The 24,819-nt window shown below is 35.1% G+C and overlaps 1 protein-coding gene across 3 annotated transcripts in view; it reads right to left on the reverse strand.

The window, feature by feature from the left end:
- Nucleotides 1-491: 491 nt before the first annotated feature.
- The window catches only part of LOC120306709, a 42,964-nt gene continuing 18,636 nt past the window's right edge, over nucleotides 492-24,819 (reverse strand). For all 3 annotated transcript variants that reach the window (XM_039340399.1, XM_039340398.1, XM_039340397.1), the window contains 5 exons: nucleotides 21,900-22,130; nucleotides 7,793-7,951; nucleotides 3,494-3,641; nucleotides 3,171-3,314; nucleotides 492-1,493 (listed from right to left, as the gene is read on the reverse strand). In XM_039340399.1, the coding sequence (XP_039196333.1) occupies nucleotides 1,039-1,493; nucleotides 3,171-3,314; nucleotides 3,494-3,641; nucleotides 7,793-7,951; nucleotides 21,900-22,130 (1,137 nt within the window). In that variant the 3' untranslated portion in view covers nucleotides 492-1,038. The remainder of the gene's footprint in view (nucleotides 1,494-3,170; nucleotides 3,315-3,493; nucleotides 3,642-7,792; nucleotides 7,952-21,899; nucleotides 22,131-24,819) is intronic.

Genomic DNA, 24,819 nt, shown 5'->3' on the forward strand with positions numbered 1-24,819 from the left:
GAAAGAGAGGTTTGAAAGAGGTTTGAAAGAGGGGTCAAAGAAGCCATCTATGTCAAAACTGAATAGCCCTCTTTCAACAGAGGGGAAGAGATATGACATCATCTATCTCCAGTCTACAACACAGTCCTTTCAACGGTTCTAAGAAGGCTCCACACTCATTTACACTACTCAGATGATCCTGATGACACAGATAAGCCTGCAGTGGTTTTAACTGGTTAAAAGAATGCAAATGACCAGCTGTCTGCAAGGAATATAAATCCTGCCATTCCCCATCATCCAGTCTGAGCTGAAGAAACTTCTTGGATGAGAAGCAAAATGTCTTCAAGAAAAACAAGAAAGTCCAGTTGCCTCATGAAAAAAGCACCTTTGGGACAGTCTTTCTACTGACACCAAAAAACAAAATGGCAGACTACGCAGCTTCTGAATGTCACTTAACATCTACTGCATTTAATAAGAGTGTGAGTAAAAGAATGAAATGTGGCACAGGACTCTTAGATTACACAGCAAAAAAACCTTTATTGTGGGTATTCATTTCCCTTCCAAGTGATTACATGGTTTGTATCTTCTTACATATATACATTATATCTAACAAAGTTTAATACTAATAATCCAGTAGCTGTTTCTTTGTTACTTAAAATACACTTCTGAAAGTTCTTGAAAAATTGTGAGATGAAATTATATATAAAAAGTATGTATGTGTGTGTGTATACACATTTATCCTTATACACACACACATTATATATTATAATATTCCATAAATATATATGGAAAGTAAAACTTGGCTCTGGCAAGTTTTAAGGAAGCTGTCTGAATCAATCACATTTCAGAGCTTTTACATATCTTCAGAGATATATGATGTTTGAGCACACTGCTATGTCTTTTGCCGTTAATGTGAGAATTGCTTTAACATAACAAACCGTTTTACATAATCATTAAAGTGACACCGAGAAGATGCTGGAAAGGCAACAACTGACTCCCACTCATTCATTTTTGTACCACAGAGCTTCCCTATACAAACCATAACAAATACGAAAGGATCTAATCTTGCCATGCTGCCCTTTCAGTGGCCTTCATACTCTTGCTCCTATGAAGGGCTTTTCCCTTTTGCTGAATAACTGTATCATCAGAACTTCCCAGTCTCTGCTTGGGGAGCAAATTGGTAGGTTCTTTCTCTGCCACAGAAGCTTGTTTTAGCAAAGGGTCAAGTCTGGTTGGAGGAAAATTACATGGGGAATTAGGTTCAGACTTTTGGGAAACTACATTCAAGCAACTTGTTGTTGAAATTTCTTCATGATTAAGAAAATGTTGAATGGTCCCTGTTTTTTTCATCTTTTGTTCCCTTAAATTCCGAAGTTTTTCTAAAGCCTGATCCAGTTCCATCTGTAAGATTCCCATTTCGTTGGCTGCTTTATCCCGTTGTTCTCCACAGGCTTTGAGTGACTGCTCTAAAGATAGAAAGAACTCTTTTCCAAATCTTGACAGGGCTTCATCACCTTTAAAAAGGCAGAGTTTTACATTGTAAAATCAGCAGTTGCTCTCAGTCTGTTTGAATACCTACATAGTTTTAAATAGCTTTAGTAATAACTAGTTTTTTTCCAGTTTATTGGTTTACACTCAATGTAGAAAAACCAGATATTACAATGCCACATAATTCCTTTATATTGTTATAGCAAATAAATGTACATACTTATCCTTCATTATCAAATAAAGCCAGAAACATATTCTGCAATTGCTTAGAGATTTATTAGAGTCATCAATGGGTTAATATGCTGAATATCCCTTATGCAGATAGTCCTTCACCTATGATCACAATTGAGCCCAAAATTTCTGTTGCTAAGCAAGACAGTTGTTAAGTGAGTTTTGCCCCATTTTATGGCTTTTCTTGCCGCACTTGTTTAAGTGAAACACTGCAGTTGTTAAATTAGTAACACGATTGGTTGTCAGATGGCCACAAAAGGTAATTACATGAACTCAGGACACTGCAACTGTCAGAAATACATGAGTTGTCATGAATTTTGATCACATGCTCATGGGAATGCACCAATGGTTGTATGTATGAAAAACGGTCACTTTTTTCAATACCATTGTAATTTCAAATGGTCTCTAAGTGAATGGTTACAAGTTGAGAACTATTTGTAACAGATTTTACATACAATCTTTTGGACTTTGCATAGGCCCAATTTCTTGGCTTAATTCCTGCATGGTTACTAGGTTTATGTCTTTAAAAAAATCTTTTACCTGGAAGAAGTTAAAAGTCCTAAACTTAAAGGACTTTTAAATGACAGAGTTAACTATGCTAGTTTTTGGTTTCAACTTCTCTGCTGCATTATCTTGACTGTATCACCTCATGTCAGAAGGATACTTAGGCAAAACAGTACCATCCAGATTCATCCAAATATGGTTTAGACAATGCTTAGTGTTACACATGTCTATTTCTCAGACTGAACTACTCTTTCACTTGGGTAGTTGTGACTAATTCCTTTTCTAAACAAGAGGATATGGTCAAATGTTATTTGTCCAGAGGCAACTATCTTACTGATATAAATATTATAAACTTCATCTTTAATCATAGACATGCTTTCTACTTCCATTATACTATTTACATGGGGAAATAAATTCCACTTAACACATGCATATGATTCGTTCTCCAAAATGAAAGCAAGCTTATGAACCACATATTAGAAGATGTTGGCCATGTTTCCATCTATAAATTTGGGGTCAAATTTACATTAAGGCACATAGTCAGCCTTACTAAAGACATACTAATGTTAAATATTATATTGCATCTCTTGACTACCCTCGCAATTAATTATGACATTACATCTGATGCAAGGATCTTGGATGAGTTTTGTTTCCATCAGGCTTTTTTTCCCCATTAATAAAGTACTGAATACTTGAGAAAAATGGATATTTTCTAGTCCATTGTGGAGAAACGGCCTTTTCCCTTTACTCCCTTATGAAGGGATGAAGTTTTCTCTCCCTCTTGGTTCTGTGAAATCCATTCAAGTCAACCTCAGGTGGAAAACCTTGCCGTGAACATAAGTGTAAGTCAGTGTAACAATTTGATATTTGGTCAAGAACACTAATAAAGGATGTTTGTAGATTGCTTTCTTACTAACCATTTTTCAGTAGAAGAACCCAAGACAAAGTGCTATCATACAAATTCTCACCTTCTCGCTGCTGACTTGCTGATGGAACCAAAGTTTCAATAGCATATTGGATTTGTTCAGCATTGTTTTTAAAAGCAATGAGAAAGTCTCTCAAAGCATCTTCTGATGCTCCAGTTTTAAGTTTTGTGTAAGAAGAAAAAACATCTGCATAAAGAGATTGAAAGTGAAAATTTCCTAGAGATTTTTCTCAAAAATATCATATAGAATAGACATATACGTTACTAAATTTGAATTTTCAGGTGATTAATGTTTAAATGCATCCCTAGTAGACATTAGTACTTAAAACCTGCATGTGATTAATACCCAGGCCTATATTCATTTACCTTGCAGCGGGGAACAAAGAACCAAAGCAACATTATCTTGAAATGTGTGGTATGCTTGTTTTATCCCATCAAATACAGCTTCAATATATTTGACCTGAAGAGTATATAATTTTCTGTGGAAATTTAGTTCAGCTTGCAAAGCAAGTATCTAAAAGAGAAAAAAAGAGTAACAAATTTGATTAGAATTAGAAATCACTCCGAAAAAGGGCAAAAAGAATATATATAATTGCATAAACTAATAGCTATATGTAACAATCATTAATTGTCATGCAGTACATGAATGATAGGTTAACCTGCTATTTTTTTCCCTTGTAGATCATAATTTTGTAATTAAGTGTTATGACATTGTGGAACACTTTTACAATTGTAACCAAAGTTATATTTAGCATCCTAAATATAACTAAAACACCATTTTAAATGTCAACAATATCAACTTTCCAATATCCAGATTTGAGATATCTCAAAATAAGATGACCTTAAAAGCATACACACACACACACACACACACACATCAAAAAACCCCTTTCTAACTCAGTTATTTATTGTTACACTACAGACCCAAATCCTTAACTTAACTGATTAAAATGTTGCTGTAATTGCTCTTTTTTTAAAAAAAATTATATCTACATATGAAGAAAACTATATTGTATATTAAGCAATGGACAATTGTTTGTGCTCTTTCTGTCAATTGAAGAAATAAATCCTGAAATATACCATTCTTGAGAAAGTGAAGATATAATCACCATGTCATTTTAAATTTGTTTCTAAAAATCAGGAAGATCAAATCAGGAAATTAGACAGCCTAGTCCAGTGGTGGCGAACCTATGGCATGGGTGCCAGAGGCGGCACTCAGAGCCCTCTCTGTGGGCACGCACACCGTCGGCCCAGTCCTAGGCCTTCAACTGGGTTTTATAAAACCTTTTCGCTTTAGGCCTCCGCCGCCGTGTGCAAAAAAACCCCAAGGTTCAATCAGTAAATTTCAACTTCTCACGGAAAAAAAAAGATCTTGCAAAGTTGGAATTGATTGATTGAACTTTTTAGTCCCACTCTGTCTGCCGTTACCACCACAGCCACGCCCACCCAATTAGCCACGACCACCCAATGGGTCACACCCACCTGGTACTCGACAATGCATAAATGGGTTTTGGGTTGCAGTTTGGGCACTCAGTCTCTAAAAGGTTCGCCATCACTGGCCTAGTCCTATTAATGTTGTTGAAGTAGTGGTATACAGTAGGTGTAGTGTATAGTTACTAACCAAACTTCCAAAGTGCTAGCTGGTAGGATTTGCTTTTACCCAACACCTCTAATCCATAAACATGATGCTTTAATATTGCCCAAACAATATACAAAAAATAATCTAGAAGGTATTTTGAATATTTGTCAAGCTGCTTTAAAAAGCATTAAAAGCAATGTTTCCCTAAAACATTTTAAATTACATTTTTAATAGATTGCTTTAGTTTACAAGGTCATAAGAAAAGACTTATATGGCAAGATTCATTTGTATTCTAAGGAGCAATCTTTTCCTTTTTTGCTTCAGTTTGTATAGCTAGAGAGAGAGTTGAGTGTTACAACAAAATAAATTATACTTTCTAAAGTACAATTTATTGGGTGATAATTTTTTTGGGTACACTGATCTTTATTCCATTTGTGTTGAAAATATTTTTCACTACACAAGATTCATGAAATCCTTGAGACAGAATTAAGTGTAGGCAGCGGAATAATATAAACAGACTGGGAATTTAGGTTTAAATTTGAATACAACTTGCTACTAATACATTATGCTATAACATCCAAGGTATCACAGAAGAGAAAAATGAAGACGTTCTTTGCAGAAAGTCATTAAACATTCTTTTCCTTGCCTGCAGGGAGAATCCAATAGTCTATGGAAAAAATAAATATTATGAAATGGATCTGAGACAATTTTGACTTCAGGGATATTGGCCATCTTACTGAGCTAGCAATCAGATTATTTTAGTGATCTAATGTACTTTCCCAGACAAAAGATAAAATGGTTCCAAGACAAAACAATTGAAAATGAAGAGCAGATTGTTTTTTCTATTAGAAAACTCTGGTAAACTAGATCCCAAAGATACCATCCTGATGATGTATTTCTTGCCAGAGTTAGTCTGTACCTTGCATGCTAAAGTTTCATATCAAAAATAAACAAACAAATCAAAGTATGATGAGAATACTGCAGTATTTTAATTTTTTAAATTGGTTCTAACCTAACAGAATGTTAGGGAGAAAGTATGTAAATTTGTCCTCCAAATTATATATGCAGAAACATACATACACACATAAGATACAGGTAGTCCTCGACTTATGACCACAATTGAGCCCAGAATTTATGTTACTGAGAAATTTGTTAAGTGAGTTTTGCCCTGTTTTATGACTTTTATTAAATGAATCACTGCAGTTGTTAAATTTAGTAACACAGTTGTTAAGTGAATCTGGCTTCCCCATTGACTTTGCTTGCCAAAAGGTCACAAAATATTATCACGTGACCCCCGGAACACTGCAACCATCTTAAATATGAACCATTTGTCAAGAATCCAAATGTAAATCATGTGACCCTGGGGATGCTGCAACAGTTAAAAGTGTGAAAAATGGTCATAAGTTACTTTTTTCAGTACCATTGTTAACTTTGAACCGTCATTAAATGAACTGTTGTAAATTGAAGACTACCTGTACTCAATTACACAGAAGAAAATGACACCTCTAATAACTGAAAGTAAAGTCAATGGGAAAAAAACTGAAAAAGTCCTGCTCTGCAATGCTTTCCCTAACTTATTAGTACTTTCTAACTTCTCACATAAATATATTTAGAACAGTGCTAAACAGCTATCAACTTTTGTCCATATATATTTTTAATCCAGTTAGCTATCAATTAAACAGATTAAGTCTCAATTTTTATCAGTTAATGGGTAATTAAAGACCTTGTTATTATTTTAATTCTAAAGTACTTCAGGGGCTACGTAATACGTAAGTCCAAATTTAATTTTTGTGTCTCAGCTTCAAATAAACAATTTAATATTAAAAGTTATTTAAAGCTGTTACAGCAATAGGTAATAATGAACTAGAAGCGCCTAGATAGCTAAAATTGTGTAGCTAAAATTATAGCATGATTTCATGTAAACATATCCAACTGTGTATATTTAAAGCAGCAGCATCGCATTTCTGTTATTCCAAGTTACCTTTTAAGGATACAAAAGAGCTGCTGAATCACGAGACTGAACCTTCTACTTTATTTTATCTATGTTATTACAAAACAGGCAATGGTTTTTCTAACATTACTGGCACATTTGAGGCTTTTTCCAATCTTTCTTCTCAGTCCTTCCCAAGATTCTTTCCATTAAGGATATCAGAACTGACTTTGGGACTTCATGTTGTTCATAGCATGTGCTGCAGCAATGGATTATGGTTCTCTTCTAAAAGAAAAAAGGGAACTAAAACCATATCTGAATTGAAAGTCCTTGACCTAACTGTTGTTGCCGAAGTTGAAGATTTAATTGACTGAGCATTGTTACATGTTACTGTCTTTCACACACAATATCCAGACTCCACTTAAATTGTTTCTTGATTACTGAAAAAGCATCTCTCCCAATACGCATTTGCTGATACATGAAATTCTGTGGGGGAAGGGCTCTCCGCAGCACCTCTATAATTGAGAAAGGTGCGTTATGGGAGACCACAATGCACAGTACCATTTGAATACTACTGGCTTTTTGGTACTGGGGAAGACCTAACTTACTAATGCATTTAGATATTAACAATCAGAGCCTCATCATAACATTTGGTTATTGTCCATCCTTGTGTTATGATCACTGTTGTTTTATTGTATGAATTATTATATATTTTATTGCATGTTGTTTTATCTTACATACATTATGGTTTGCAGCCCACCAGGCAGTCCTTAGAATAGTGAGGAAGCCATAAATATTTCATTAAAGAAATGGAATATCTTCATGCATTAGCTTACAGGTAGTCCTCGACTTATAACCGTTTTTGGTCAGGCCAGTTGTTAAGTAGATTGCCATTTTTGCACCCAATTTTACAACTTTTGCAGCAACCTTTAAATGAATCAATTGTCTACAGTGGCCATTTTTTGCTGAAAATCAAAAATAAATGCCAGTTTCTGGCAAACAAATGTAGTTTGCAAGTCATGTGGCTACAGGATTGCTATATGACTGGTCTTAAGTTGAGGGCTAACTGTTGTAAGAAAAATATGCCCAATGATTGCAAAGTACAACAAAATTTGAGTATAAAAAGCTAAGTTGCATTAAATTCACATCCACTCACCTGCTGCATGGACATTTGCCTGGAATAATTCTGAGCCTTTACTAAGGCATCTACTGCTCTTTTAGCCCGTTGCTGAGGGGTACCCTTGGGAAATGCTGGAAGTATTGAAAGCACATTCTCCAAAGTGAACTCCTGGCTCAAAGAATTTTCTAAAACATCCTGAAAAACATTTGGAAAATTACAAAGGAGAAATAACATTTCACTGCCCTTATTGCCACAATATAATCTTGAACAGAAGTTCCTGGTTCAATTATTGTAGATTTGCTTTTCAACTTCCTCCAAGAGCACTCCAGGCATTTCTTCAATTGCTTCATCACCTGGAACTCCTTGGAAAACCAGGGTGTTGCCCTAGATCACAATGAGCACACAGGGAAAGGTCCAATAGTAACCATGCAGTCTGAGGCTTTTACCATCTGCCCATTCCAGACTGTGATGAAGTTTCTCAAGGATAATCTTAAGATCCTTCTGGAACCCAGCAGGGTCCATAAGTTGCATGGGATGATCAATCGAATAGGCCCTATCTCCCTGCATAACAGAAGCCAAAAGACAATCAGACCATGGCAACCTACAGATGATAAAATCCTCGGCTACCAGATCACACTGCAACTATTCTGAGACAAAAACAACAGGCCTAAAGCCCTCCCACTAGTACAATCAGTCTTTTAGCTCCATGGTGGTTGTGAAGTCCTGACTTTCCCAGACTCTGTCTGGCAGCAAGTTGAAATTCCTGAAGACTAACAACTTTGGGGTCATCAGAGCCAGGCAGGCAATGGAATCTAGGAGGAAGGGCAGAGATAATACTGGGCAGCAGGTCAGGTAGTACAACAGGACCAATCCCAACTGTTTCTTAGATCCCAACTTCAACCAAAATGTCTTACATTCAGTTATCTAGCACAAAATTTTAAAAATTCTTAAAGCCTCATAAGTGACAATAGCCACCTAACTCCCTCAGCTCTGGGCTTAGGATAACGCCAACCATGAAATCTGGCAGGCACATTTGTGAGAGGGGAACTCCCCAATTTGGGCCTATCTAGGTTTTAGTTTTAATGCAAGGACAGACACTGAGGATCTGGTAACCTAGTAAAAAGGGTGAATACTGAGGGCTGGATGTCATGAGCATTCTCAAAAAGTGAGAACCCAAGTGCAGCCCACCATCAGATCCCTATGATATTTACCTTACCTGACTCTATCTCAGTGTTTATGCTTTTTCTTTCTCCTCCTTTACTTCCCTCATGCTCCTTGCTTCCCTCCAGGTTGACACACTCTACCTCTCACTACTTACCTCCCTCACACCGCACCACACATTCATGCAATATAGTTAGCCTAGCTTCTCACAGCAACACCAAGTCCTTTACCAGGCCATTTCTGGGATGCTGCTAACTCAAGAAATGGATTCTGTAATAAGAAGCAGGTTTCCAGGTGCCCAGATTCTGATCATGGGAGTGCAGGAATGCTAGTAACCTCAAGAAATTCCATATATACTCATGGGCAAGTCAAGAATTAAATTCAGTTTATGCACAAGTTATATGATAATATTGTACTATATAAGGAGTGGTATTTTTCATGGTATTTTGTTTAAAAACCCGAGAGTCAGCTTATCTGTAGTAGGGTTTATTAGCGAGTATATATGGCACAAATAACTACAGTTTGGTAATATAATTTAAAATAAAAATAAAGTAGCTTCTATAATATATATAAATATTATATAATTTTATAAATCAATATAAATATAAATGTTTCTCTTCAACACAATAAATAAAACATGAAAAAAGATTTCTGTGAATCAACACTAAGAATTCACCATACTACAACAGTGTTAAAGGAGTTAGGAGACTCAGTTCTCTACCTTCTCCCATAAACCAAGCTTTAACATTCAGAGCTCTTTGTAATATTTTACAAAGTAATATTTTAAAAAGTCAGTATTAGCATTATTTTTAAAAGATAAAGCTTGGGGACTTGATAAATAACAGCCTGCTACTTGCTGCCAAAAATACAATATATGAACAAAAACCTAGGCTTCCTGTATTCAAGTCAATCTACTGAATTATATTGGGCTCTAATTACAGTGGTTCCTATGAACACATTTTAATGTATATGTTTTATCAAGGCATTAAAATCACTCGTTAAATCTGAAAGCCTTAATGTATCATTATTGTAGCAAATTACTGCCATCTACAGACTAAAGAAAACAGCATTCACATTATAAAAAAGCCATGTAATATCCTGTATTCAGTAGATTCATCAACTTTCTTTTATTTCCATATTTTAAGCCTTAGGTATCTGCTTCTTCTAACAACTCTGGATTTTATATTCATAGTTATTCGAATTTGATGATTTATCTTTATTTCCAATTCTCTATCGTTACACAATCTAATCGTGTGCATCTTTCTAATGAGGACTCTAGTTTAATTTAATAAAGCAGAAACCATAGAATTTTTTTTTTACTCAAAATGGTCTTCCATATAATTTTCTTTGGCATTTTTAACTGGATAGGACAACCTTATGCCATAAAGAATACAACAGGGAATCAACTGAATGGTTCCTAACAAGTTGGAAAAGTGATCATGTAATGATTGATTACAAAAAAATTAAAGACAAGTATAAAATACATACTGATTTAATTACAGCAGTTATATGCAGGTCCAACTGAAACCAATTTTAACTGGCTTACATACCCAATTTATATAAATTAGATTAAAAAGGACAAAGATTTAAAAAAATTCAAGAAAACAAATTTTAATACACTTAGTGATGGCAAGTTCTACTTTATGGTATAAGAATCTGAGAAAGGAAAAGCTCAAAAGGGTGGAATTTCCTAATAAAGGGGGAATTAAAAGTACAGTATAAAATAATTCCTGAGATGAAAGAAATGCAAAAGCCAATAAATCTGCACAAGGACCTTTGTAAGGATCTGTAAATCAATATGGATATATATGCAACAAGAAAGAGTAGAGATTAACAAGATATCATACACGCAGATAACACATAATTGTAGAGACATTCAAAACAAGCTAAAGTTAATGACAGATGACAAAAAAATCTCTTACTTCTACATTCAAAATAAGGAGAAAAAAGGAACCGTATATAGCTACTGAATAAAAATAACAGAAAATTACCCAAAGGCAAAGAAAAGGCAAAGCCATTCAACTCTTAGCAAGCGTGAATGCATTGACCTGGGCAATTATGAAAAGTAAATTGCACACAGCCGTATATGGGTAAGTTGGGAGGAGGGAATCAGGATGATAGCACAGCATCACCATGCAGGTCCCACTCCTTCTCTGTACTGTATGTGTTGTGACCTTGCACGTTCACCCAAGCTGACCTTGCAGTGTGACTTTGCTTTCATCATTCTGATGAAACTGGCAAGTTCCTGCAGATGCTACTGGCTGAAAAAGGATGACAGCTTGAACTTGAAAGAGACACAGTTAGAAAACACCTACTGACTTTCAGTAATTACAAATTTCAGAACCAAATGAATTACAACCTAGAGTACTGAAGAAACTTCTTTGTAAGCATGGCTGAACCTCTCTTCATTATTTCTGAATACTCTTGGGAAATGGTTTACTACCAGATGTCTAGAGGAGGGCAAATATCCCTGTTTATGAAAAAAAAAAAGGGGGGGGGGGAGAGAAGAATTCAGAAACAACAAAGAACTAATCTTCAAACATCTTGAAAAAATGCAATGTTTGCTAAAAATCTAAAAGGATTTGTGTAATTTTACACTAATCTAATTTCAGTTTTGTTAGGATAGGTTCCTCAGTAGATCATAGGAATGCTGTGCATATAATATATTTTGTTTTGGCAAAGCCCTTTATTATTCTAAGTAGTAGATCAATTATGAACTGGGTAACACATGTTATTAGGTGGGTCCATAGTAGTTTAGAAAGTATTTAAAGAATGCTGATTAATAGTGGAGTGGGTTACTGAAAAGGAATGTCACAGGTTTTGGTCCTGGTAATTTTCTATATTTTTATCAATGACTTAGATACTTATCAAATTAGAGATGATATAAAAGCCAGTGAGATGGTTAAGTATCTACAAGAGAAAAACAAAAATCAAGATAATGTATACATAAGAGTAGTGGCCTGAAAATAACAATTTGGAATTTGAGAGACAAACTACTTCTTTTTGTAAAAAGAAAAGGATGGAAGATGTGGAAATGATCTTTGAATTGTAGTTGATCCCAGCTCCATATGAGTCACCAGGGGGAGGGAACTTCAATTAAATCCAACCTAAAAGAGCACTGAACAGAGGACTTCATTCAATAGCCTAATTATCCTTCCCAACTATAACTCAATATTGTTGTTTTCTATAATGTTTTATTGTTTACTTTATTTTCGTTTCTCTTAAATTTAACATTTGCAGCAAGAGTTGTTTCTCAGGGTTAAGATTTTGTTATTATCTCTTATCTTTTAACAGCTTTTGCATATTTTTGCTATCTCTACATCTTTTACAATACAACTAAAAATAAGAAGTAAATAAATAAATTAAAACAAAAAATTAACAAGAGTCAATTTGGTCTAGACCAGGGGTGTCAAACTGCCAGCCCACGAGCCAGATGCGTCATACTGAAACTGTGCCCAAGCCATTGCCAGCAATAGAAAAAAAGTTGCAATACGTCGCAACATGCCACGTGACGTATTGAGAGTTTGACACCCCTGGTCTAGAGGTTAAGGTACAGGTAGGAGACCTGAGTTCAAGTCCCAACTTAGCCATGAAAGCCAGCTGGGTGATTTTGGGTGAGGCAATCTCTTGCCCAACCCACCTCACAGGGCTGTTGTCGAACAACAACCAAGAAAATTGGAGAAGGAATATGTGTTGGATATGTTTGCTGCCTTGTGTTATCTGTAAAAATAATGAAGGCAGGATACAAACAGACAAATAAATGTTCTTAAAACATCAGGGAGGTATTCAGAAATTCTCTTCCTTAAAAGTAGCTCATGTTGAACCATACAACACAGTCAAACATTAGGAGTTGACCATTGGAAATATTTTATTTTTTTTAAGTTTTATGATGTTAGATGTTTTATGTTGTATTATGTCATAAAATTCTTTATGACAATTTTTATATCATAAAATGTTCCATGCAATTAGTCAAATTTCAATTTTAACAGTATCATGAATCCTGGTTTTGGTGAACATGCCTAATTATTAAATAAATGCACAATCTTCAATTAGACTTATGCAAACTTAAGTGTCAATCAATGAATTTAAGATTCATCCATTTTTTTTAAACATTCAGGAATTGGCCAGATTCATATTCATGTATTAAGGAAAACCTTAATTTCAATCTTGTTTATGATGGATTCCTTTTGATGTTGGTGCTTATTGCCTGTAATAGTTGATTACCTACTTTATCTAACCTGTTTAAAAGTTTCAACATGACCTTAGATAATTGGCCTATAATTTAGTATATTTGGATAAAATAGGCATTTTCTGGAGACCAAAATAAAATTGTTAATAACAAAAGAAAATTATTATAGTCATTATTATTATTTGTAAAATTTATTATTACACAATAACTCTGGGCTGCTTACAACACATTCACATCATAACCAATAACTTTAAAGTGTAGGGTTATTAATAAAAATATTTTATGCAACATTTATACAATACTCTTGAAACTGAAATACTGTTTTAAAGATTGCATATAAAATATTACTTTCTGGCTCTCAGAAAACAATTCTCTCTATTATAGGAAGCAAAATTGCAGCTGAAGGGCTCTATTGATATTTAATGCCACACTCAATTTCCATTCACTGTACTGAGATTGCAGTTCCTAAGAGCATTCACTGACAATATGTTAGAAATCTATGTCTTAGTAGCAAGTGTAGCTTTGCCTTGGTTGAAAGTACTGGTGTACAATTATTCTTTCATCTACAGTAGTTCTCTACACAATGTCTTGCTTAGTTCCACGAAGTCACCATCCTTTTTGGTGGGCAAGGGAAAATAATGAAATAAGAGACATGTGTGAATACAGATGACTGCAAAACCCAATGAATAAAAATATTTTCTACTAATGCAAAATGCCCACTGAATACAGCTGTTTTCTTTCTACAATGATGTTTATATTACATATAGTCTTTCCTGAACTGAATCCCAAAATAACTTACTCTTTTAAGTTTGAAATATCCTTGAAAACCCTATTGCAATTATTTTCAGAATCCTTTTAGAAACAAAAATGAATTAAATTAAAATCTAGAATAGTCAAGAGTTTCTGAACCTTAAGCTAAGTCTTCATAACTATTATTATGTTTCAGAGATATATAAAGAGAATAGTGACATTTATACACACTTTCTAAATATTTATGAAATTCTATCACTTCTAAATGGCAGGTCTAGTGGCTCTGCTGAGACTGTACTACAAATACTCCTGTGGTTTTGGCTAGACACTATATTCCTATCACAAAATACATGATCTAATTCCCAGCCACAGAAGAATTTCCAACCAATCTTATAATTAACCCTAGTAGTAATGAAAAAAAGATTAAAGCACCCAAAGCATACCGGAAAGAACACTAAAGAGAAATGGCTCGGTCTGTACAACACAACAAGATGAAAGAATTTGGGGTCCTATTTTCCTGTTCCAAAAGAATTGACAGTATTGCAAACTGTTCCTTACATGCAGATTATATTTCTGATTGTTCTTTGATTTGCATGTAAGAAATGTGTACATAAGAAACAAAATTTAACATCTGATCCATATAATACCCCAGCAATGTAACTGTTTTATAAATACAAGCTTGATTGTGTATCTGAGTAGATGCAAATCAAGTCATTTTATGATATAATTTAGCTAAAATGGTACATTTAATGGAGAATCCAATGAATCTTGTTATATTACTACATCAACTCAGGACCAGAAAGCATCAAATGTCAATTCCTGATCCTTTTGCCTTTGATTCTGATACTCTAGAGAATGTAGGTTTATTCATGAGACTTCATCAAGGCTTTTTTCTTCCCATATCCACGGGAAGGAAACATAAAAAGACTCTTAAATAATTCATCACAGTTACCCACTTACCAATCTCTCACTAACCTAAGGCACTAAATGTCCTTGCTTACTAACACAATAAATAACTGTCCACAACCCTCTAGAGAATTTAGGTGCTTATGTGCTCATATAGGATTGTTGTTACATTCAAAAGTCAAATTAGAGATAATTAGGTCTACACCTATTTTAATCATTATTTAATACATTTTTGCCAAATCAGCTAACTCAAGCAAAACTGGTTTCAAAATCCTGGCTCAACAAGGATTTTGTAAAATAAATTAGTATATTTAGTATTGATAAAAATAATACTAAAAATAAAAGTTTATAATATATTGCAGCACGACAAAATTTCTCTATGTCTATACAAATTCTACTACCACAAATGTTTATTCCTGAAAAACTAATGACAAAGTTGTGTCATTTTCCTTTTATTTGTATCATTCTATATACAAATATACATTCTATATACATTCTAATGTATAGATGTGTGTGCATGTGTGTGTGTACGTATATGTTAAAAAGTTTATTACTGCAAAATCATTACAGGTATACAAAAAGCAGTTTTACAAATAACTATATACATATACATGTCTCTTTAACTCATAACTCATATTTATAGAGAAATTTTGTGTAGGCAGGTGCTTTGCAGGTGGTTTATATTTATTATAGCAATCTAGAAACCTTCAGAAATTTTGTATCTGAAGTAAAAATTATATTTATTATAATTATTTACTAAATTTATTGGTCGCCCATCTTACCAGAAGGTAATTCTGGATGACTTACAATGTTAAAAGGTAAAACTATACAAAACCCATACACAATAGAAATAAATTATAAAAATACAAATACAAAATAATAATAATAATAATAATAATAATAATAATAATAATAATAATAATAAAAAAAAAATAGGAGAAATGTGTGAATCCAGATGACTGCAAAAGAAAGACCAAATGCACAAGAAATACCAAATGAAGAACAGAATAGAGGCATGGGAAGACAAAGAATTACATGGCCAGTACATTAAAAAAATAAGCTGGGAAAGCAGATAATAACAAGACCTGTCAATGGCTAAGAGCAGGAAAATTGAAGAAAGAGACCAAGGGACTAATTCTGGCTGCACAAGACCAAGCCTTAAGGACAAATGCATATAAAGTCAAAATTGAGAAGACAGCAACAGGCAGTAAGTGCCACTTATGCAAAGAAGCTGAAGAAACAGTGGACCACCTGGTAAGCTGCTGCAAGAAGATCTCACAGACTGACTACAAGCAGCGGCATGACAAAGTAGCAACAATGGTGCATTGGAAGATCTGCAAAAAATATCATTTGCCTGTAAGAAAAAACTGGTGGGATCATAAAATAGAGAAAGTCATAGAAAATGATAAAATTAAACTGCGCTGGGACTTCAGAATTCAAACAGACAAGCACCTGCAACATAACACCCCAGACTTAACAATTGTCGATAAGAAAGACAAAAAAGTCTGGATAGTGGACGTGGCAGTGCCTGGAAACAGCAGAATAGACAAGAAAGAACTTTAGAAGATAACAAAATACAAAGACCTACAAATAGAAATAAAAAGACTGTGACAAAAGCAAGCAAGGGTAGTACCAATAGTAATAGGCACCTTGGGTGCAATCTCAAAACAACTGGAGCACCACTTGAACACCATTGGCATTGATAAATTTGCTATTAGTCAATTGCAAAAGGCGGCCTTACTAGGAACTGCTTCCATCCTGCGACGATATCTGTAATACCATCAAACATCCACATCTGCCTATCCCAGGTCCTGGGTAAGGACTCGATAGGTAGACAAAATGCCAAATCCAGTCTGAATATCTGGCTGACTATGCGATGATCCATAATAATAATAATAATAATAATAATAATAATAACAACAACAACAACAACAACAACCCTCAGTGAGGCACTACCTTGACGTGGTTGTGGGGCTTGTGTACTCTGAGGAAGATGAGAGCTATGCCAGAGGTTCAACCATACTGGAGAGGTCTCATCAGAGGAGTCAGACAAAGAGTGTCTCTCCCATATTATTATTATTATTATATTATATTATTAACAAGACCTGGCAATGGCTAAGAGCAGGAAAATTGAAGAAAGAGACCAAGGGACTAATTCTGGCTGCACAAAACCAAGCCTTAAGGACAAATGCATATAAAGTCAAAATTGAGAAGACAGCAACAGGCAGTAAGTGCCACTTATGCAAAGAAGCTGAAGAAACAGTGGACCACATGGTAAGCTGTTGCAAGAAGATTGTACAGACTGACTACAAGCAGCGGCATGACAAAGTAGCAACAATGGTGCATTGGAAATCTGCAAAAAATATCATTTGCCTGTAAGAAAAAACTGGTGGGATCATAAAATAGAGAAAGTCATAGAAAATGATAAAATTAAACTGCTCTGGGACTTCAGAATTCAAACAGACAAGCACCTGCAACACAACACCCCAGACTTAACAATTGTCGATAAGAAAGACAAAAAAGTCTGGATAGTGGACGTGGCAGTGCCTGGAGACAGCAAAATAGACAAGAAAGAACTGGAGAAGATAACAAAATGCCAAATTCAGTCTGAACATCTGGCTGACTGTGCGATTTTTATTTATTTATTTATTTATGAGACTTATATACCGTTTTAAGTGCAAGCACTCTCTAAGCGGTGTACACCAGTAAGCAATGTATATATGTATGTATGTATGTATGTATGTATGTATGTATATATATATATATATATATATATGTATATAGGTCTTTGGTTGTTCGGGTTTTCTCCCGCGTAAAATTGGAAGTGTCTTGGCAACGTTTCGACGAAGTCTCATTCGTCATCTTCAGGCTGGTGTTTTTAGCTTCTTGCTTTGAGCAGCAATTGCTGCTCAAAGCAAGAAGCTAAAAACACCAGCCTGAAGATGACGAATGAGACTTCGTCGAAACGTTGCCAAGACACTTCCAATTTTACGCGGGAGAAAACCCGAACAACCAAAGACCTATATACAAATACCCGTGAAAACCTCAGAAAACAAATATATATATATATATTTACATTGCCCCCAACAATCTGGGTCCTCATTTTACCTACCCCGGAATGATGGAAGGCTGAATCAACCTTGAGCCGGTGAGATTTGAACCGCTGACCTGCTGAACACAGTCAGCTAAAGTGGCCTGCAATACTGCACTCTAACTGCTGCGCCCCCTTGGCTCAATAATGATTAATAATAATAATGATGATGATGATAATAATGATAATAATAATAATAGAGTTGGAAGGGACCTTGGCGGTCTTCTAGTCCAACCCCCTGCTCAGGCAGGAAACCCTATACCATTTCAGACAAATGGCTGTTCAGTCTCTTCTTTAAAACTTCCAGTATTGGAGCCTTTACAGCTTCTGGAGGCAACTTGTTCCACTGATTAATTGTTCTAACTGTTAGGAAATTTTTCCTTAGTTCCAGGTTGCTTCTCTTTTTGATTAGTTTCCATCCGTTGCTTCTTGTCCTCCTTCAGGTGCTTTGGAGAATAGCTTGACTCCCTCTTCTTTGTGGCAGCCCTTGAGATATCGGAACACTGCTATCATGTCCCCCCTCATCCTTCTCTTCATTAAACTAGACATACCCAATTCCAGCAACCGTTCCTTATATGTTTTAGCTTCCAGTCCCCTAATCATCTTTGTTGCTCTTCTCTGTACTCTTTCTAGAGTCTCAACATCTTTTTTACATCGTGGTGAACAAAACTGGATGCAGTATTCCAAGTGTGGCCTTACCAAGGCATTGTAAAGTGGTATTAACACTTCACAAGATCTTGATTCTACCCCTTTGTTAATGCAGCTTAGCACTGTGTTGACTTTTTTGGCAGCTGCAGCATACTGTTGGCTCATATTTAAGTGATTGTCCACTAGGACTCCGAGATCCCTCTCACAGTTACTACTATTGAGCAAGGTACCACCTATACTATACCATACCTGTGCATTCACCATATCACCCCAGAACTGATACTTCTATTGATTTTTTTTCTGAACATTGAGATGGTGTTTTCAGATCTACTAGCCTGAACCTCAGGATAAACAAGTTCTTACACATTCATATCTAAAGGGCATTTTTGTCTGAAGGCATTTGGATCTTCTCCAAGTAGCTATGACATATTTCAAATACTTCCTTCCCTCCTCACAGCTATTTTTCTAAAGTATTCTAAATGCATGTTATTCTCTGTTTGGTATTCAGCTTGGGGAAAATACATAACATGTATTGTGATTTAAAACAGAAGAGATTCTATATTTCTCCCAGGAAAATAGCATTTTAGAATCCAAATAAAGCTATGGTACCGAAAACTGGTCTCATTATGGAGATGGAGACAAATAGGGATAATAATCTACCTTGTAGCTTTTATTACAAAGAGGTATGGAATACATTTATTTGTACTTCTTTTCAAAATCATTTAATTATAAGTATTTGTGTTCAATTCTTGTGTAAGAAAAAGAGCCAAGATCACTTTCAAGTCTGGTATTAGAAATTCACCCTAAATTTGGTGCAATTTAAGTCTTTCCTTTACAGAAATAGACCAAAAATAAGATATTCAATGAAATAAATTGAGAATATATGGAAACTGTTTCAGACTAGAACAAGAAACATATTCACTTTATTTTTCCCAAAACTGAGGGAAATTGATTTTTAATATATGTTTCTGAAAATCTTGGAATTTTATTTTGTTATATTTAACTATACAGTACATATTGGTGGTCACTCTTGAACTTGTGAAAGAACCAATAACATAACGGAGTCAGTAATAAATGAAAGAAATATACAGAGTTAGTCTTACAAAAGTCAATTTACTATTACTTCTGGAATATAGTAAGCTTTTCAATATTACAATTCTTGTAACTGTTTATACCTGTAATTATTTTTATAACAAAACGTTATTTTATTTTTCTTAAAGAAAATAGTGCAATACAATCTTAACTAATATTATTTGAGAATTAAACCTCTTTATATTCAATAGAGCTGAACCCCCAAATTAACAACAGTTGGCTTGGATTCCTAATTATCTAATAAAAATGATGAAATAAGAAAGAGTGCCATTTTAATTCTACTTTAGAAGCATTTTTCAATTAAAGTTTAACTATAAAATTTTCATTGAACCTACTAAAAACTCAAAGGATAAATAAAAATAATTAGGAATATTTCAAAGTAAGTTACCATAATTTTCCTGAATGCTATTCATTTGAGATACATCTAAGTTTCCTATGGCTAATTGAAGATTTTAATCCGCATATAAATTCTACTGTCTTGAAAAAAAAACTTATTTCATGACACACTAATTCAGTGATGGCGAACCTTTAGAGATCGAGTGCCCAAAAACTGGCCCCACCCCCAGTCCACCCCCTGCCGTGCCCCCACTCCACCCCCATCCCCCACCCCACCTGCCCACAGGGCCACTCACTGCCTCCAGGGCCTGCCGCAGATCACCCAGGCAGCCCAGCAGCGCTATGGCGGTCACGTCCTCTGCTCACACCCTGCAGCATCAATTGTGCATGATGGGGTGTGAGGGCAGAGTCTTGTCTACGCTGCATGGCTGCCATGTCCTTGGCTGCACTGCTCCGGGTGGGCCACGCTCAGGAGCGACTCTCCTTCAGGTGGGCTGCTGGAGAGGAGAAGGTCATGGGGGAGGCGAGGCTGGGGCAACAACACATGTGCCATAGGTTCGCCACCACTGCACTAATTTATCTCAATGCCATAAGAATCTAAAGGAACCTTGCCACAACATTTTGAAAGTTTCCTAATCTTTTTTTGGAAGACTCTACTTCCTACACTGAGATATTTATTTATATTGTTTGTACATTAAGATAAAACACTAAAATTGCATCTTGCAGAAAGACTCAATTTACTCCTTTACTAGTAGTCCATTTTTTTTCTAGAGGAGCAGATGTCGAACATCTGCTTTAACAGTTTCAAAGTGAACTGGTATCTAAAAATGTCAACGCCATTGGAAAGCTTGCACTATGTTAGAGAATCTGTTTCTAAAAATGGGGTTTTATTAATTCAAATTAATTCATTTTCTTTAAAATGCTGTTTAATAACATTAGAAAAGATCATGTCTTATACCATGCCACTGCTCAGAAAATAATGCTTGTTTCTATTCCATCAAGCTTCCAATGAACTAAAAGATACTGAAGATACTGAAACATGTTCAGTTAAAAAGTATTTATTGAGGACATAAAACCTGTGTCCTCGGAATTCAAAACAAAGACCACAGAACAAGATTTAGACAAATTACTGAGGCACGTTGTTCTCAAATGAAAAAAGAAAAGAAATCATTTTCAAAGGGCCTTTTCAGTGTATTACTTATGTAGTTGTCCAAAGTATTTCAGGTGTAATGGTTTTTTCAAAGTATTATCTAATTATCTTTCCACTTTCAAAGTCCTTAAAAAGGACTACATCTCTAAAGGTGAGCCCATTTTTAAAGTTCTTTTAAAGAACACTTTTGTCCTTGATATCAAATCCTCCATTTCATGGAGTCAGAATCTAACACCGTTCCTCCCTGCAAGAATGGAATAACTGCAGAAGTTACAACAGAGGTTCTGCATGCTCCAGTGCTGCCCAGTGTTTCAGAGCAGCTCTAATATGGAAAGAAACTATTGTGCCATTACTTCTAGATTGCTCATATAACATAAGAGAGGAGCCTGAGTAGCAAACTCTGAAATTCTAGTTCATGCTTAAAAAGAAATTTGGTATGGAATGCTACATTTGAGAAAAGGAAAAGAAGACAAAAAAGACTATGAAGGGGTTCAAGGGGGCCCAAGGGGGGCAAATGACATTGCATGCATCATAATTTGCAATGATGTCATGTTACACAAACATTACCAAACCATGATTACTAAATCATACTAAGTACCTATGACAAATAGCATTTTAGCTAATGATAATACAAATAAGTAATTTATGTTACATTTTCTCTCTGTCTCTGAGAAAATGACACCTTTTGTCTCAGGTCAAATAACATTGGAGAATATAATAAGACTAAAACCTGATTCCAAAAGACTTTTGATTATTCCAGCAGTATTTGGAGTAGTACTTAAAAAGTGCCACTTTTCAATATATCATATCTTACACTCACCCAAGGAGCTGAAGGTATTAGAAGTGTCAAAGTGAGCAAATCATTGCAACATTCCTCCACAGACTGATGACACTGAACTACTTGATTTATCAGGTGAGCATAAACAACAGTTGGTAGAATCTGAAGAGCTACTTCAGTGGACGCTTGTCCTGGGGCAAGCAAAAAACTCAAATTTTGCCTCATGGCAAGCAGGTGTCTCCACAACTTGCTCAGTTTTCCTTCAAGAGCACTCTATGAAAGCAAAACAAAACCAAACAAAGAAGTTAAGACAAATATGATAAACATCTGAGGAAATAAAAACAAACTAATTATGCTGAGTGAAAGGCCACTTGCCTCACTGAGCACCTGCAAGCACAACAGCAAGCACACTGACATTTATATATAAAAAAATGTATCTTGGGAACTTGGTGAAACGTGAAACTTCAGGCATTTTGCTGTGTCTTTTTTTCCCCTTTCCAAGCCATCTGCGGAGAATATGTGTTGAGGGGGCATGATCTGGCAAAGTCAAAAACACAACAAATTGCCAGACTTCTAGCTTCTTAAAATAAATAAGAAAACAGAGATCAAAGCCACCCTCCAAACAGGACTGATTGTTTTTCCAAAAGAACAGCTTAGAGCAAGGGTAGTAAAAGGGAGGGAGAGATTAAAAATTGCAAACTTCTAAACAGAGTATTAGAAAAGTATAAACATGAGAATGTTTATCTTTTACCTACCACAGAATCTTATGTTCTTTTTCTGTTTAAACTTTTAGCCAGTTGTTACTTGCAAGTACTACACAGCATGTTTTCATCAAGTGAAAATGAAAAAGACATTGTAAGAGCTCATTTGAAGTAATCAGCATAAAGAGATTAGAATTTTATCCAAGTTAGAGACAAAGGCACAGAAAGTAAGGAAAGTGCTGCTAAAACAAAAACACAAATGGACTAGCATCCCTTCTGAAGATATATCAGACAACAAATATCTATTTAAAATAATAACCCAAGGAGAAAAAAGTGCTGCCCATGGATATTTTTCTTGCTTGAACACCATAATGTGAATGAGCTTTTTTTAATGAACCGTATTGAAAATTTCATTTTAATCACTGATGTTCCCCACTATTAGTTGTAATTATGCTACTTACAATTGATATCGCTTATTGCGTATAGAAAACTACCAATGGAAACAGGTGTATTTCAAAGTAGAGAAAACTACATCATCAATACACATATGCTATACAGACATATATAGAAAGGACAATAGAAAATACATGCTAATTACACACATACATACACACATAAACACATATTCCATTCATGCATATTTAAAAATGAGGCATTGATCGAGTCTAATATTCAAAAAAGAAAACAGACTATATAATAAGGAAGGCAAACTGAATCAGATCCAGTCCAAACAATGTTATTCTGGAGCTTTAGTTAAAGATAACTAAGTATTTATTTCTTTGTGCAGAAAACAAGAAATAGCAATAAAGACTATGTCTGGAGAAAGACTATTCCCACTGGCATAAATGGAGAGAAAGCTATTTTTGTCTATTTCTTCTTCTGTCCTCTAATCCGAAAGCTATTTTCATTTAGTTCTAAACGGCTCTGCAGCCTGTCATGAAAATAGTAAAGTACAATGAACTGCAAGGCAAGTATGAAATAAGCAAATGTAACTTCCTCTTCTAATGGAAAGTCTTTATCAGGTTTAAAATATTGGTATTTTGCAGATATTGGATAGATAGTATATAAATATTGGATAAATATTAAAATGCCCTCTGAAATGTATTTTTTTAATGACAGAAACATTCCTTTTTTGGCAACTCTCAAGCTTTTTTCCTTCCATTATATATTCAAGATGGACAGTATTTAATATTTATTTGCTACGTATATGTATGGGTGTGGGTCTATACATATGTTGTTCATAGTATGTTTAGGTCTGTGTCATGTATGTGTTTCACTTTGAGAGCAGGCAACTAAATTTCATTTTTGATATGTGCCATTGTGCCCACAGTAAAAAATGATGATAAAGGTTATCTTATTCTATTTTAATTATTCCCTTGGCCTGATGCTTAAGAGAATCTTTCCAAATAATTTCAAAATATTTCATTTTATTATTGGAGTTTCTGGTCTGAGCAAACAAACGATGCAAAACAATGGACAACAAACAAACATCTTATAGCACAGAGGTCCCCAACCTTTTGGGACCAGGGATCGGTTACCTGGAAAGGGTTTTTTCCACAGACTGGGGGGTCCGTGGTTTTGTGTGCTGCCTGCATCCCGCAGATGGGGCTTTGCTTGTTTATGCGGACTGGTTGCTGGCATGCCGCGGCCCGGTACTGGTCCATGGACCGGGGGTTGGGGACCCCTGTTATAGTAGAAGATTGCCCAATCAAGAGCGTCTTCTATTTGCCCAATACCTTGTTGCTGAAAGATTCTCACTACTTCATTTCAAACAAAGATATTTCACATTAACCAATAAATTTTCTCTATGGCCTTCATTATAGAAGTTAAACAAGTTTTTATACTCAAACAGGTTCCAGCATATATATTTGCTAATATGTCATGTCAAGCACAGGGAACTGGATGCTAACACAAAATAAATTTGCCTTAAAATATATATTTAATAAATAAATAAAAATAAGCCTGAAAAAGAGCCAGATTATGTTTAATAAATTCAACAAAGAAAAGAAAAATATATATCTGGAGAAGAGCTAGGTGCAGTAGACAATTACATATACCTTGGCCAACAGATCTCAGTGGAAGTTGATACAATAAAGGAAATTAAACGGCGTATTAAATGTGGTTGGCAGGCATTCAGCAAGCTAAGCATAATTTTCAAGAACAACCTTCCCCTATGCCAGAAATGTTTTTGATCAATGTGTGCTACCTACTCTAACATATGTCGGTGAAACATGGACACTAACCTCACAATTGATACAAAT

This window comes from Crotalus tigris, unplaced genomic scaffold (assembly GCF_016545835.1).
Source record: "Crotalus tigris isolate CLP2741 ecotype Arizona unplaced genomic scaffold, ASM1654583v1 scf7180000017744.3724543626:3957646, whole genome shotgun sequence".
Lineage (NCBI taxonomy): Eukaryota > Metazoa > Chordata > Lepidosauria > Squamata > Viperidae > Crotalus > Crotalus tigris.